Source organism: Muntiacus reevesi, chromosome 8, assembly GCF_963930625.1.
Source record: "Muntiacus reevesi chromosome 8, mMunRee1.1, whole genome shotgun sequence".
In the NCBI taxonomy this organism is placed as follows: domain Eukaryota; kingdom Metazoa; phylum Chordata; class Mammalia; order Artiodactyla; family Cervidae; genus Muntiacus; species Muntiacus reevesi.
Genome location: NC_089256.1, coordinates 49912429 through 49925772, shown reverse-complemented (window position 1 = coordinate 49925772; position 13344 = coordinate 49912429). Strand labels below are relative to the sequence as shown.

General features: G+C 36.9%; 1 protein-coding gene across 4 annotated transcripts in view; it reads right to left on the bottom strand.

Annotated features, from left to right (window-relative positions):
• Nucleotides 1-55: 55 nt before the first annotated feature.
• The window catches only part of SENP5 (SUMO specific peptidase 5), a 46567-nt gene continuing 33278 nt past the window's right edge, over nt 56-13344 (bottom strand). For 3 of the 4 annotated variants that reach the window (XM_065943311.1, XM_065943312.1, XM_065943310.1), the window contains 4 exons: nt 8848-8985; nt 5811-5894; nt 4372-4422; nt 56-3495 (listed from right to left, as the gene is read on the bottom strand). In XM_065943311.1, the coding sequence (XP_065799383.1) occupies nt 3385-3495; nt 4372-4422; nt 5811-5894; nt 8848-8985 (384 nt within the window). In that variant the 3' untranslated portion in view covers nt 56-3384. The remainder of the gene's footprint in view (nt 3496-4371; nt 4423-5810; nt 5895-8847; nt 8986-13344) is intronic. The other variant, XM_065943313.1, reaches the window with a different exon arrangement.

Sequence of the window (13344 nt, the reverse complement as noted above, 5' to 3'; positions counted from 1 at the left end):
TGGGAAAAAGTACTACTCACCAAACAGTACATGTTATCCAACACAAGAACACACATTTATAAAGGCATTTAGTTTATTTTTCAAAAAATATTTTTGCTAGAAGGTTTTGAGTAATTTTACATGATCACAATCTTTAAATAAATTTTTTCTGACCAAAAGGTACCATTTAAGTGGACAGCTTGTCTAGATCTGCTTTTGTTAACACCCAAATACAATTAGCACATCTGATGGTATTCCCTAGGTCTTCTTAAATTATCTACAGGCCAGGAGGCAGAGCCTAGCACATAACAAAGTATGTGCTTTATAACTGCTGATTAGTTCAGTTTCATATTAAGCAGAGCAGGTAGTCAGTATATCTAATTCACACTATTAACACACTGGTTCTTGCCTGAAGGGTCTGATCCATGCAGAGCTCCCAGTTATTCCTTCTAACCCAGGAAGTAGTAAACCACAACTGCAGAGAAAGGGGGCAGCTCTACTTAGGCTAGTGCTGGCGATGTCTCAGGTCTGTTCCTTTGTTACAACTATGAATTCAAGGTGACCAGTGTTAATTATATTCAGTGATACGTAGAAAATAAAAAGCAAAGACAAAAAAAAAGATTTGGGGACTGCTGGCAGCAAGCAGCTGCTGCTTCTCCCTTTCTTAAGAGAAGACTGGTTCTCTATGATTGAGAGAACTAAAAGTGAAAGTGAAGTCTCTCAGTCGTGTCTGACTCTTTGCGACTCCATGGACAGTAGCCTACCAGGCTTCTCTGTCCATGGGATTTTCCAGGCAAGAGTACTGGAGTGGGCTGCCGTTTTCTTCTCCAGGGGATCTTCCCAACCCAGGGATTGAACCGGGTCTCCTGCATTGCAGACAGACGCTTTACCGTCTGAGCCATTTAGTTTGAGAGAACTAAAAGTTGAACTAAATCTACATTCATTGCTATAGATCTTACAAAAGGATAAAAGAAACTGCAGACTGGTAAGTTTGCTGATGGAAAGGACTGAGCAGCTTGTTGAAGGCACATCATAAGCAGCTTTTAGTTTGTGTAAGGCCTGCCCTCAACCCCCAAAGTATAAGTTCTGCCCACCTTGTGGGCACCCAGACAATTCAGTGCCAAGCTAATGAGAGTAAAACAAAACAATGCCTGTCTCTTCTACCAACAGCCCAGACTATATTTCAGAAATTTCCGTTGCAAAAAAACCATATTGCAAACATCAGGAAAAAGGGCCATCCTAATGGAGGACTTGGGTTAAATAGAGGTTTACACCTAAATCAAAAGACTTGGGGGGTAGGAAGGGCAGGTGAGAAGTAACTGTGTGTACTGAAACAAGCTTCATGAATAACAGAAACATTTTAACCAAACTTAAAATATTTGACATTTAAGCTAAAGCATGCTGGACAGTGTAGCTCAAGGTGCCCTATTAAGCTGGACATGAAACAGACCCGTGACTTGGGACAGTTCGCTGTAGGTTCTCTCTGCCTCACTGCTAAGAGAATGACTATTTCTCAGACTGAAAGAAATGACAACTCAAGCTTGGGGCATTAAGATTTTTTGCCAGAAAACAACTCTCTTGCATGCCTGGTTCTGTCAGTGAGATATGAACTATGGCGCTCTAAAGTATAAGACATTTTTAACAGTCTACTTACTAATTACCAAAAAAAAAAAAAAAAAAAATAAGCAAACGTCTGGCATACAGATTTGAAAAATCTCGTTTGCATAATTATGCCTGAAAACCTCAGGAAAACACCCAACCCATTTTGTCACCTTTCCAATGTGGATGCAGCCCTACCTGTAGCAGCACAAAGCGCCTCTAATTTCAGTCTAATGATATGAAGCACAAGAAGAAATACTGACCTGGTTTTATACTAAGGAGTTTTGAGTCTGAGGGAATAGGAAAGTGCTGGCCTGTTTATAATGTAAACACTGGTGTTGGTGCCTGGAATGTCTGGGGATAGGGAACCCTGCACATAAACATGTTCTGACTCCACCCTCAACTGCTGGCAGTCAGCCCTACCTTATGGCCAAGTAAAACTGCACGTTTTAGCTTTTTATTTTCAACACCGCACACCTAGCAAGGCATTAACCCAAGTATCTTTTGCCATTTGCTTGTTCCTCCTTTCCTTTCCAGTTATCACAAAACTCTATTAAAGATGCTAGATCCATTACTTTAATCCTAATGCAGCAAAAGGTAAGGACTGGGCCACTTCTGCTTTCCCCCAGAAGATGAGGTTCATGGAAGCAAAGGAAAAAAAAAAAAAGGACTCCTGTGCTAGAGTCTCAGGGATGGTCAAGCAGAGACAGATAAGCCCTGCATATTACTGAGATCATTAGAGAAATGAGGGGAAAAACTCATAACATTTGCTGTAACCCCCACAGTATCAAGTCTCCCTTATTACATTTTCTGTTCTCTCTTCCCCATCCACGTCCAAAAGACCTAAAATTGGTCTTTGGTTTTGAATGTTTATATTTTAAATACCCTTGAAATAGGTATTTGGCAAATCTTAATTTCTTCCATGTGGGAAACACCACAGGGGAAGTGACAACTTGTAAATTACTCTTAGGCTGGATCCTCATTTGTTTGACCACTAGTTTGACAGATACTAATTTTTTAATGGATCAAAACCAGAAGAATCCAAGGAGTTCAATGTTCCAGCAAAAGCTTTTTATAAGATTAAAGCATTTATTATAAATCTTAAAGCCAAGGCTGAAACCTCATTTGTGAAGATAACTGGACCCTCACGTCACTTTCATTGCCTCATACCTTAACTTCCCAAGGCAGGCACTGTGCTTACACATGTGCCACCATGAACAGAACACACCAGTCAGCTTACGGCCACTTCCTTTTCATCCTTTAAAAGGAACGGGGCTCACTGAAGAGAGAAGTCACTGAAAGGTGCTGCTGGCAAAAATAAAACAGGACTGACTGTCAAAACCCCTCCTAGCTACCCTTTATGCCCCAGGGAACATCTACTACTCTCAGAGTTACGTTGTATCAAAAACATCCTGCATTTTTAGGTTCTGGAATTAAAATTTAAACCTGTATTCAGTTCACGTCTAACTAAGTTTCAAAAGCTGCACCAAATCTACTAGGCTTTTTTTTTTTTAATACTCTGCACTGCATGCTCTGTCTATATGCATGCGTTTGGATAATAAATATTAAATATGGGGGGGACAGACACAGAATCCATAAAATTAAAAATGAAACCAAACTGAACATTAAAAAATAGTACATGGTCACTAGTGAAATGAGTTAAGGGCAGAAAATAAACTTGAGGTAACAATAGTGGCCCAACACCACTGATTTGAAATACCTGTAAAAATTCAAATAAGTGTTTGGAGATTCAAGTAACAAACCACCTGCTCCAACCTGGTTAGACTTCCCAGAGTCCCTGCTGATTCAGTCCATGAGCCGGCACTCACACAGCTCCTTGTAAATCCTCTTTCGCACTCGGGGCATGTCTTCTTGGGAAAACTGGAAAGGCTGCTCTAAGGCGAGGCACTTGCAGTACTGGAAAGGTCCCAGAAACACTTAAGTGGCATGTGGAGTTATGTATCAGCCCAATGCACCATTTTATTAGATGCAGACTTAACAGAATAGGGTCTAAGGCAAATGTTAAAAGTTGGTTTAGACTTGTAAAACATACTGTTTTAAAACATTTAGCTCCAAAAAAAAAAAAGAAGTTACCTCCAGATTACAGTCAAATTTTCAGGTAAGTATATGGCTTGGGATACTCCCTCCCTTCCCACTCAATACTGTGAAAAGCAATTCTCAAGGTGAAACCTGCTGAGAATGCAGTCAAACCTAATACGGCCTTTAAGTGAGAACCTGAGTTTGTTTACAAACCCCAGACATTCATAAGTCATATGAGTGAGCCCATCTTCCAAGATCTTTGAAAATCTGTAAACCATGCATTATAAACTATGATTTCCTTTATAAATATAACAACTTTTTCAATAGCTCTTTGAAGCCTAAGGGAACCTGCAGCATGAGAAAGCACAGTGTCTGAATGTGGCCCTTATTTAAAATCTAGTTAGTTTTTACTCTGTGGTAAAAGACTACTTGCCAGTGGTTAAAAAAATATAGTTAATTCTACAAATGCCAAGAGTGTATGACAGGATCAATTCAGGTCAGTCTCCAATGTGACTTGCCAAAAACCTCTGATAATACACGGTGATACCAATTATATATCCTCAGCCTTAGAAGGTAGTTCTTCCTAATGATAATATATGAAAACACAAGAACTACTGCTTTTCAATGACATAGAAGGTTTGGGAGGAAAAATGTTCTGTTACCTGTACCTAGTACCATGCACACATCAGAGGGATCCCCCTTCTCTAAACCCAACAAGTTTATAAATTGTAAATACAAAAAAAAATTCTTTACCTGGAGCACAAATACTCCACAGTCACTATCGTTTTTCTGTTGTGGAATACACTAAGGGGAAAAATAAAACAATTATTAAAATAAAATCAAGTGTTCCCTGTCAGATAAGAAAAGCTGCAGGAAACTTGTATCCAAGACAGCTGCTATATACCTCTGGTTTACAAAGTGTTTTGAGTTTATCAGGCACCTGGCCACATGAAAAGAGCTATCAATCAGTAACTTATAGAACATTTGCCTAAACATGAGAAATGGGAAGTCAAAAATCCTATTTTAAAACTTCCATGGATAATCAGCTTTGCTATCAATTCACTGACAATGGAATCAAAATGGAATTGTGCCTCAGAGAACGCAGACCTGGACTCTGAATATTTAGTACTAAATGCTGCTTGGCAGTCTTCACTCTTCATCTCGTATTTCACAACTCTGTCCTATTCTTTTAAAGACACTGTAAATGTAAACAGAATGTTTTCCAAAGAACTGGTTACTATATTCTGCCTGAAGTGTTGAAACATGAAAGATCCTGATTAAATTTAGGGGAATACCTGGATATACTGTTGGGTAAGTTCAGAATATTCACAAAAGCAGTTCTGGTTTCAACTAATAAACTAGGGTATCTGAAACACGAAATGTAAGTTTAAAAGTTAGCATTTAGTTCAAGGATAAATGAATAAACCTTGTCCCTTTGGGTTTGGGTTAAAGGTTTATTTCAAGACTCTGCCTCTTTAACATTGTGTCATTGATCCAAATAGACCTGAGTTCAAGGACCTGATGGTCAATGGTTTTGATGAACTTTGGGGAAGGTCACAGATGCTTCTTACTCCTAAATGACTTGCCTAACTCAGATTATAAGGATCAAATGAGATCATACATGTAAAAACACTTGGAAAACAAAGCAGTGCCCCATAAAATGCAAGACCCTGGTATCTGTGACAGAGTTAAAAGGGTAGGCCTGCTTACTCTGCCCCATATACAGCTTTACTGTCTATGGCTAAACATAGTGGTGCTTCTAGACTGTGTTCAGAGCTGAAGCTCTCAAGTCACTTGTCTTCCCCAAATGCCTGGAAAGCAGCCCAGTGCACTTGTTTCCTTGGTGAATCCAAAATAGTCATGTCAGTATTTCTCTGGGTCTATATGAATCATCTGGAAATAAGAGCCATGAGGCAAGAAGCAGATGTCTTTTTTAACAGAGCAACTATATCATCAGAAGCTGCCCCAGGGATGAAATGACTGAATTTACTTGCTCCAGCAAGCAGCGGGAAACTGGGCAGCCAAATGATGAATACTGAACTGAGGTTTATTCTGAGCTGCCTCCCTGCAGCCTCCAGACTCTCCTTTGGTTATCTTCATGATCAGTCTTCATATGCATTTAAAAACACCCACCCCTTAGATAATTTCAGCCCCTTGACATGCCTGGGTTTTCATTTTTATCACTTACTTACCTTTGTAACAGCAGTCTGCCAACCCTGAAGAAATTCAGGTCTATTTTTTTCTCTGGCTTCAGTCAGCAAATACTTTCTTATATTCTGGTTAAAAAGAAACCACAACACAGATGCTGTGTTCCATCAGTTGGTGAAAAATGGAACCTGCCCACAGCAGATAGAAGCAAAGGAGGAGGCTGTGGCCCCACCACTGGGCAGAGTATGCATTAAAGAGTTTAGAGCTGGAACTTGACTTCAGACCTTTTTCACTTTATAGAGTGAAGGACTCAGACCTTCTATACTGTATGCACTTAAAACTGTGGACACTGGTATATGTTTTAATTAGATCTTTTAAATAAGATGGTCAGCCTTTTCCAGGAATAAGTCAGCTTGGTGAATTTGAAACTTAAAATGAAATATTGGCAAAACAAAAAGAATGTCTTAATTACTGCCAATGCTCAATAGAGGGAAGGAATCCATGGCAGAAATCATTAATAACTGAAATTAAATTTAAACATTCTAGCCTTAGATATATTCCATATTTCTGAGGGCTGCAGGTAAAAGTATCACTCAGTTTCTAGAAAGTTATGTTATTTAAATTCATTCTGGATACTAATACAGTCAAGTCCAATGCTGAAATCTCTCCCAAGATAAAGCCTATTGGAGTTTATACTTTTCCCCTATGCCTTCCACCTCTTTGTGCATATCTTTCTCTGCCTATCTTTCTGTAAGGGTGAAGTCAGAGGTTACATGCATTAAATTAACCCTCTGAAAGTAGAGGAGAAATGTGTATATACATGTATATATACACAAGTGTATGTCTGTATATACATACATATACACGTCTGTATATTCGTATTTTTTTCCCCCATATATTGTATCATTCTGCAACTTGCCTTTTCAAACTCAGTAGGTCTTGTAAATCTTTCCATGTTAAGACACAAAGATCTATTGGGTTGGCCAAAAAGTTAGTCAGGTATTTCTGTAAGATGGTATGGAAAAATCCAAATGAACTTCTGGCCAACCCAATACTATATTCTGTAACTGCTATGGTCTGTTTAATATTGTGAATATATTACAGTATATCTATTCAGCTATTCTGTTGGTAGAGCTAAGTTTAGTTCATTTTGACTTTCACTATTATCAATAATGCTGCAATGAGCACCCTGGTGTGTGCCCCATTCTTGGGTGCATACACAAGTACTTTCATGGAGTATATACCAAGAAACAGAACTAGTTTGTAATAGGATATGCATCTTTTTGACTTAAAAGGCACTTAGAAGCAACTAGAACTGCAGTTATTCCCCAATTGGCTGTATCAATTTATACACTCCACCAGAAAATATGAGAATGCCTATTTCCTTACATCCACTTTAGTACCATCAAACTTTTCCTAACATAATAGGCAAAAAACGGAACTCTGAGGTAATTTAATTTCTTGTTGTTCATTCACTAGGTCGTGACCGATTCTTTGCAACCCCACAAACTGTAGCACATTTCCCATTTTCTGGTGAGCATCTCTCCATGGGTTTAACAGCTACTGGCATTTTTCCTAAAAATCACTTATTTTATCCTTTGTCCATTTCTTAGATCCTTCTTTTTTTTGCTCATTTGTAGTTCTTTTTATATTCTAGAAAGTGACTGTTATATATGTCAGTAGCATTTTCTCCAAGTCAATCCCTTTTAACTTTATGACATACTTAAGTTTCAAATTATGATATAGTCATACTTTTTTGGTTCTGGATAAGAAGGCTTTTCATATTCTAATAACATAACATCTATATTTTAGTCTAACTTTCAGTTTTTTGTTTTTTTTTTTAACTTTCACTTTTATGTTTCATATTTAGCTCATTATTCCATCTGGAATTTGTTTTTCTTATATATGAATAGTATGAAACAGAATTTGTATTTTACTTTTCCAAATAGCTAACTTTCCCAAGGCATACATCAAATAGCCTGTCCTTCCTCAACTTTATCATATACTAAGTTCCCACATATACATGAGTTATTCCTAGATTCTCTCTGTTGTTCCACCAATCTACTTGTCTACTCCTAACCAATATAATTAAAAGTTTTAATTATTAAAACTTTGTAGTATGGTTTGACATCTAGTAGACCAAGTATTCCTTCCTTCAGTTTTTTTCTACTTCAAAACTATTTTAGCTGTTCATGACATGAATTCTGCAATATAAATTCTAGGATGAGTTTATCAGGTTTCATTGAAAATCCTGAGAAACTGATTAGGACAAAAATCGGTTTATATTAGTTCAGGGAGAATTAGTCTCCTAATACTGAGTGTGCCTATCTTTCCATCTATTCAGATTTCCTTTATATACATTAGAGTTTTCATCTCAAAGAATGTCCCCTTTTTTGTTAGGGTATATTCCTGGGTAACTCACCTCTTTTTTTTTTTTTTTTTTTAAATGAAATCTGTTTACATTTTCTAACTAGCTCTTGCTAGTGCAGGAAAATCAGGAAACATACTGATTTTTCTTGCTTTGTATCCTGCCATCTTGTTGAACTCTTATTAGTTGAACTCTAATATTTTGCCAGCTGATTCTCTTGGCTCTGATTCATTCTATAGAAGTTATTTTGAAGATACAAATCAATTTTAGCGCTAGGAGAAACCAAGAAAAATGATTTCTGTTTTTTTTTTGGCTGCACCTCGCAGCATGCAGGATCTTAGTTCCCTAAGGAATCAAACCTGTGCCCCTTGCAGTGGAAGCATGGAGTCTTAACTGCTGGACCACCAGGGAAGTCCCAGAAAATGATTTCTATCCATATTCAAAATGTAGTTTAAAGGGAATGACTGAAAAAAGATCTGATGAAATCCAAATAGGGCAGGTATCTCAGAGAGGGATCCAGATCCTGGACTGCTACCTCTTCCCATCTGGAGGTTCCTCTTATAGTCCTTTCCTCTCCCAACATTTTGACATGACATGACAGAAGCTGATCACATGTGGAATTGACTTCTGCTGTTCTATCCTAGAGCTGAGACACCATTTGGTCAATGACACAATGAATAGGAAAAAAGGAGTGGGGGAGTATATTAACTTACCTCTACACAAAATTTAAAATGAATGCCTTGGGAATCATAAAATGAAATAATTCGATTAGAGAGTGTCACAGTAATGAGAGACCAGTGGACTTCCAGGTGAATAGGGATCAACAGAAGACTCTTTTTAAATAAATCCACCTGATCAAGAAAAAAATAAAAGAAATGTAGCCATCACCATGGGCTTTCCAAACCAACAAGAAATAGCAGTTTCCATTTACTAACCTTTCACCTGCCCAAGGTCATTAATCTAGGAAGTGAAGCCAGATCTTAATCTAAAGCCCATGTTTATAACTAGTAAGCTAAAATACACAATAATAAGGCAACTGAAGGTACAGAAAGCACTGTTTTCCACTTCACCTGCTAAACCTGTGCTTATTAGCTACCTAACATGATTTAACTTGTTTTTAAGCTTAAATAATTTTCTTATATACATATTTGACCTAGAATCAATTCCTATCTAGGAAGGAATTGTGATATTAGAAAACAGCGTAACCTTCTTTTAGCCTTCTTCTAGAGACTCAGTATAGTGGTTAAGATCATGGGCTCTGAAGTAAGTCTGGTCAAGTTCAAATTGTAGCTCTGTGGTCAGAAGACTTTGGCAATTTGCATAGCTTCTTTGTGCCTTGATTTCTTCAATTATAATCTACAGATAACAGTAGTACCCACGTGATGAAGCTGTTGAGAGTGACAATACATGTAAAATGCACAAAGTATGCTTAACCATTATATGTAGCCAATAAATCTTAGCTGTTATCATTATCACTATCTTGGATCTCTCAGTTGTCGAAATTGAGAAAAATATCCTTGATAATTATTTATTATGAACTCATGCTTCATATCCTAATACGTGTCCTTTAAAATCTAGAAGCATTCACTATACCATTTAAAATCCCAGTTGTGGACTGGATGATAAAGAAGTAGGTATTCAATAGACATTTTATAGAAGGATGAATAGACTTTTTTCAGGTGTTTTTGTGATTTTTGTGTTTTTGTGATTCCTTGAGTTAAAACAATTACAAGACTATTTTAAACTAGATTCTTAGCAACTATTTCTCAAGCGTTCTTTGCTTTCTGATATTAAGATAATGTCCTGCTCTAGAGGAATCTTCCACTAGTTTACACAACCTTGGAACAAAGCACTTCTGCAAAGTTTCTGTATGCACAGACCTAGGAGGTAAGGTGGACAGGAAGTACTGAAGAGGACAGACAACCGGTCCTTTCCAGCTCAAAAATTCTGAGTATCTAAAACAAGGAATCATATTTAAAATACAGTATTAAATGAGACTAAATTTACATTTTTCTTAAACTTTTTAATTATAAAGCAATTTTAAAATAAAAATTACAAAGTACAGATAAAAAGATACAGTTCAGTTTATATCTTTCCAGATCTTTTTCTTCTTTAATGTATTAATTTTCACACACATACACACAACCTATTACATACAATTAAGAATGATATGTGTGGTCAGTTATATTACTGGTATCAATTATTTGTTGTCCTCCCTATAAGAGGGAGGCTCAAACAGTAAAGAATCTGCCTACAGTGCAGGAGACCGAGGTCACATGATTTGCTTTAACCTATGCATGGTAAAGAGAAGTGAATTTATGTCATGTCCAAGCTGAAGCTTCAAGAACCATCATGGGGCTCTAAGACTGACATGTCTCAAGATTAGGTGCTGCTCCTTCAGTCTGAATCCCATTAATGGGATAAAGATGAAAAAACATAGCACCATCCCTTAGATACAGGGAAAGCATTTGATAAAACTTAACATCTATCTATGATTAAAAGCTCTCAGCAAACTACAAATAGGAGATATCTCCCTTAACTTGATAAAGAGTATCTATTAAAAAAAACTACAAATGACATCATAAATAGCAGTGAAAAACTGAATTCTTTCCTCCTAAGATTAAGAACAAGGCAAAGGTGTCTTCCCTCATTACTTTTATTCAACAATGTACCAGAAGTCCTACTGAATTCTTTCCTCCTAAGATTAAGAACAAGGCAAAGGTGTCTTCCCTCATTACTTTTATTCAACAATGCACTAGAAGTCCTAGCCAGTGCAATCAAGCAAGAAAAAGATGGCATACAGTTTGGAAAGGAAGAAATAAAACAGTCACTACCTGTCGACATGATTGTTTATGAAAATCTCCTAGAATCTACAAAAATCTCCTAGAATCAGTGAGTTTGACAAGTCACAGGATACAAGGTCAATATAGAGAAATCAACTGTATTTCTCTATACTAACTGCAAATAATTGCAAGATAACATTTTAAAAATTCTGACACAAAAATAAACTCAAAATGGATTAAAGATCTAAATGTAAGACCAAAAACTATAAAACTCCTAGAGGAGAACATAGGGAAAACACTCTCTGACATAAATCACAGCAAGATCCTCTATAACCCACCTCCCAGAATATCAGAAACAAAAGCAAAAATAAACAAATGGGACCTAATTAAACTTAAAAGCTTTTGCACAACAAAGGAAACTATAAGCAAGGTGAAAAGACAGCCCTCAGAATGGGAGAAAATAATAGCAAATGAAGCAACAGACAAAGGATTAATCTCAAAAATAGACAAGCAACTCCTGCAAGCTCAATTCCAAAAAAATAAATGACCCAATCAAAAAATGGCCCAAAGAACTGAACAGACATTTCTCCAAAGAAAATATACAGGTGGCTAACAAACACATGAAAAGATGCTCAACATCACTCATTATCAGAGAAATGCAAATCAAAACCACAATGAGGTACCATTACACGCCAGTCAGAATGGCTGCTATCCAAAAGTCTACAAGCAATAAATGCTGGAGAGGGTGTGGAGAAAAGGGAACCCTCTTACACTGTTGGTGGGAATGCAAACTAGTACAGCCACTATGGAGAACAGTGTGGAGATTCCTTAAAACAGAACTGGAAACAGAACTGCCATATGACCCAGCAATCCCACTCCTGGGCATACACACCAAGGAAACCAGAACTGAAAGAGACACATGTACCCCAATGTTCATCGCAGCACTGTTTATAATAGCCAGGACATGGAAGCAACCTAGATATCCATCCGTAGACGAATGGATAAGAAGCTATGGTACATATACACAATGGAATATTACTCAGCCATTAAAAAGAATACATTTGAATCAGTTCTAATGATATGGATAAAACTGGAGCCCATTATACAGAGTGAAGTAAGCCAGAAAGATAAACACCAACACAATATACTAACGCATATATATGGAATTTAGGAAGATGGTAACAATAACCCTATATGCAAGACAGAAAAAGAGACACAGATGTATAGAACAGACTTTTGGACTCTATGGGAGAAGGCAAGGGTGGGATGATCTGAGAGAATAGCATCGAAACATGTATATTATCAAGTGTGAAACAGATCGCCAGTTCAGGTTGGATGCATGAGACAAGAGCTCAGGGCTGGTGCACTGGGATGACCCAGAGGGATGGGATGGGGAGGGAGGTGGGAGGGGGGATCGGGATGGGGAATACATGTAAATCCATGGCTGATTCATGTCAATGTATGGCAAAAACCACTACAATACCGTAAAGTAATTAGCCTCCAACTAATAAAAATAAATGAAAAAAATAAATAAAATTTAAAAAATAATAATTAAAAAAATTGTTTACAGCAGTTTCAGAAACATGAAATACCTATGGATACATTTAGGTGCAAGATCTGTACACTAAGATTGTAAAAAACAGTGCTGAAAAAAATTAAAGATCCAAATAAATGGAAAATATACCATGTTCATAGACTGAGAGACAATACTGTTAAGGTCTCCATTCCCTCCAAATGAACATACAGATTAAACACAATCCCAATCATAACCCAGGAAGTTTTTTAAAAGTAGGGATTGACAAACTGATTCTGAAATTTTGATGAGAATGCAAAAGGGCCTAGAATTGCCAAAGCTATCTGAAAAAGAAGGCTAAACCTGGCCACTTAACACTGATTTAAAGACAAACTATAAAGACAGTGATCAAGACAGTGTGGTATTACATAAGAACAAAGAGATCAGTGCAAAAGAACATTAAGTCCAGAAAAGGACCCACACATATATGGTCAGTTAACTTTCTTACAAAGATACCAGAGCAATTAAAGTGGGAAAGAGAAGTCTTTTCAGGAAATGCCACTGAAACAACTGGATGTATATGGAGGGGAAAAAAAAACCTTGATCCCTACCTTATGATTACACAAAAACTGAGATGCACCAGAGATGTAAATGTAAAACCTAAAACTATAAAACTATTAGAAGAAAATATATGAGGCAAATATTTCTTAAACTGGATATAGAAAGCAAAACTATAAAAGAAAAGAGTATGGTAAATTAGATTTCATCAAAATAAAAATCTCTATTCATCAAAACACATGTTAAAGAAATAAGGAGAAAAGTTAGACTGACTGAAACAAAACAATAAAAAATATAGATTTGACATAAGACATATCTAGAACTCAAGGACTTCATTATAATGCTTTTTATTCTTA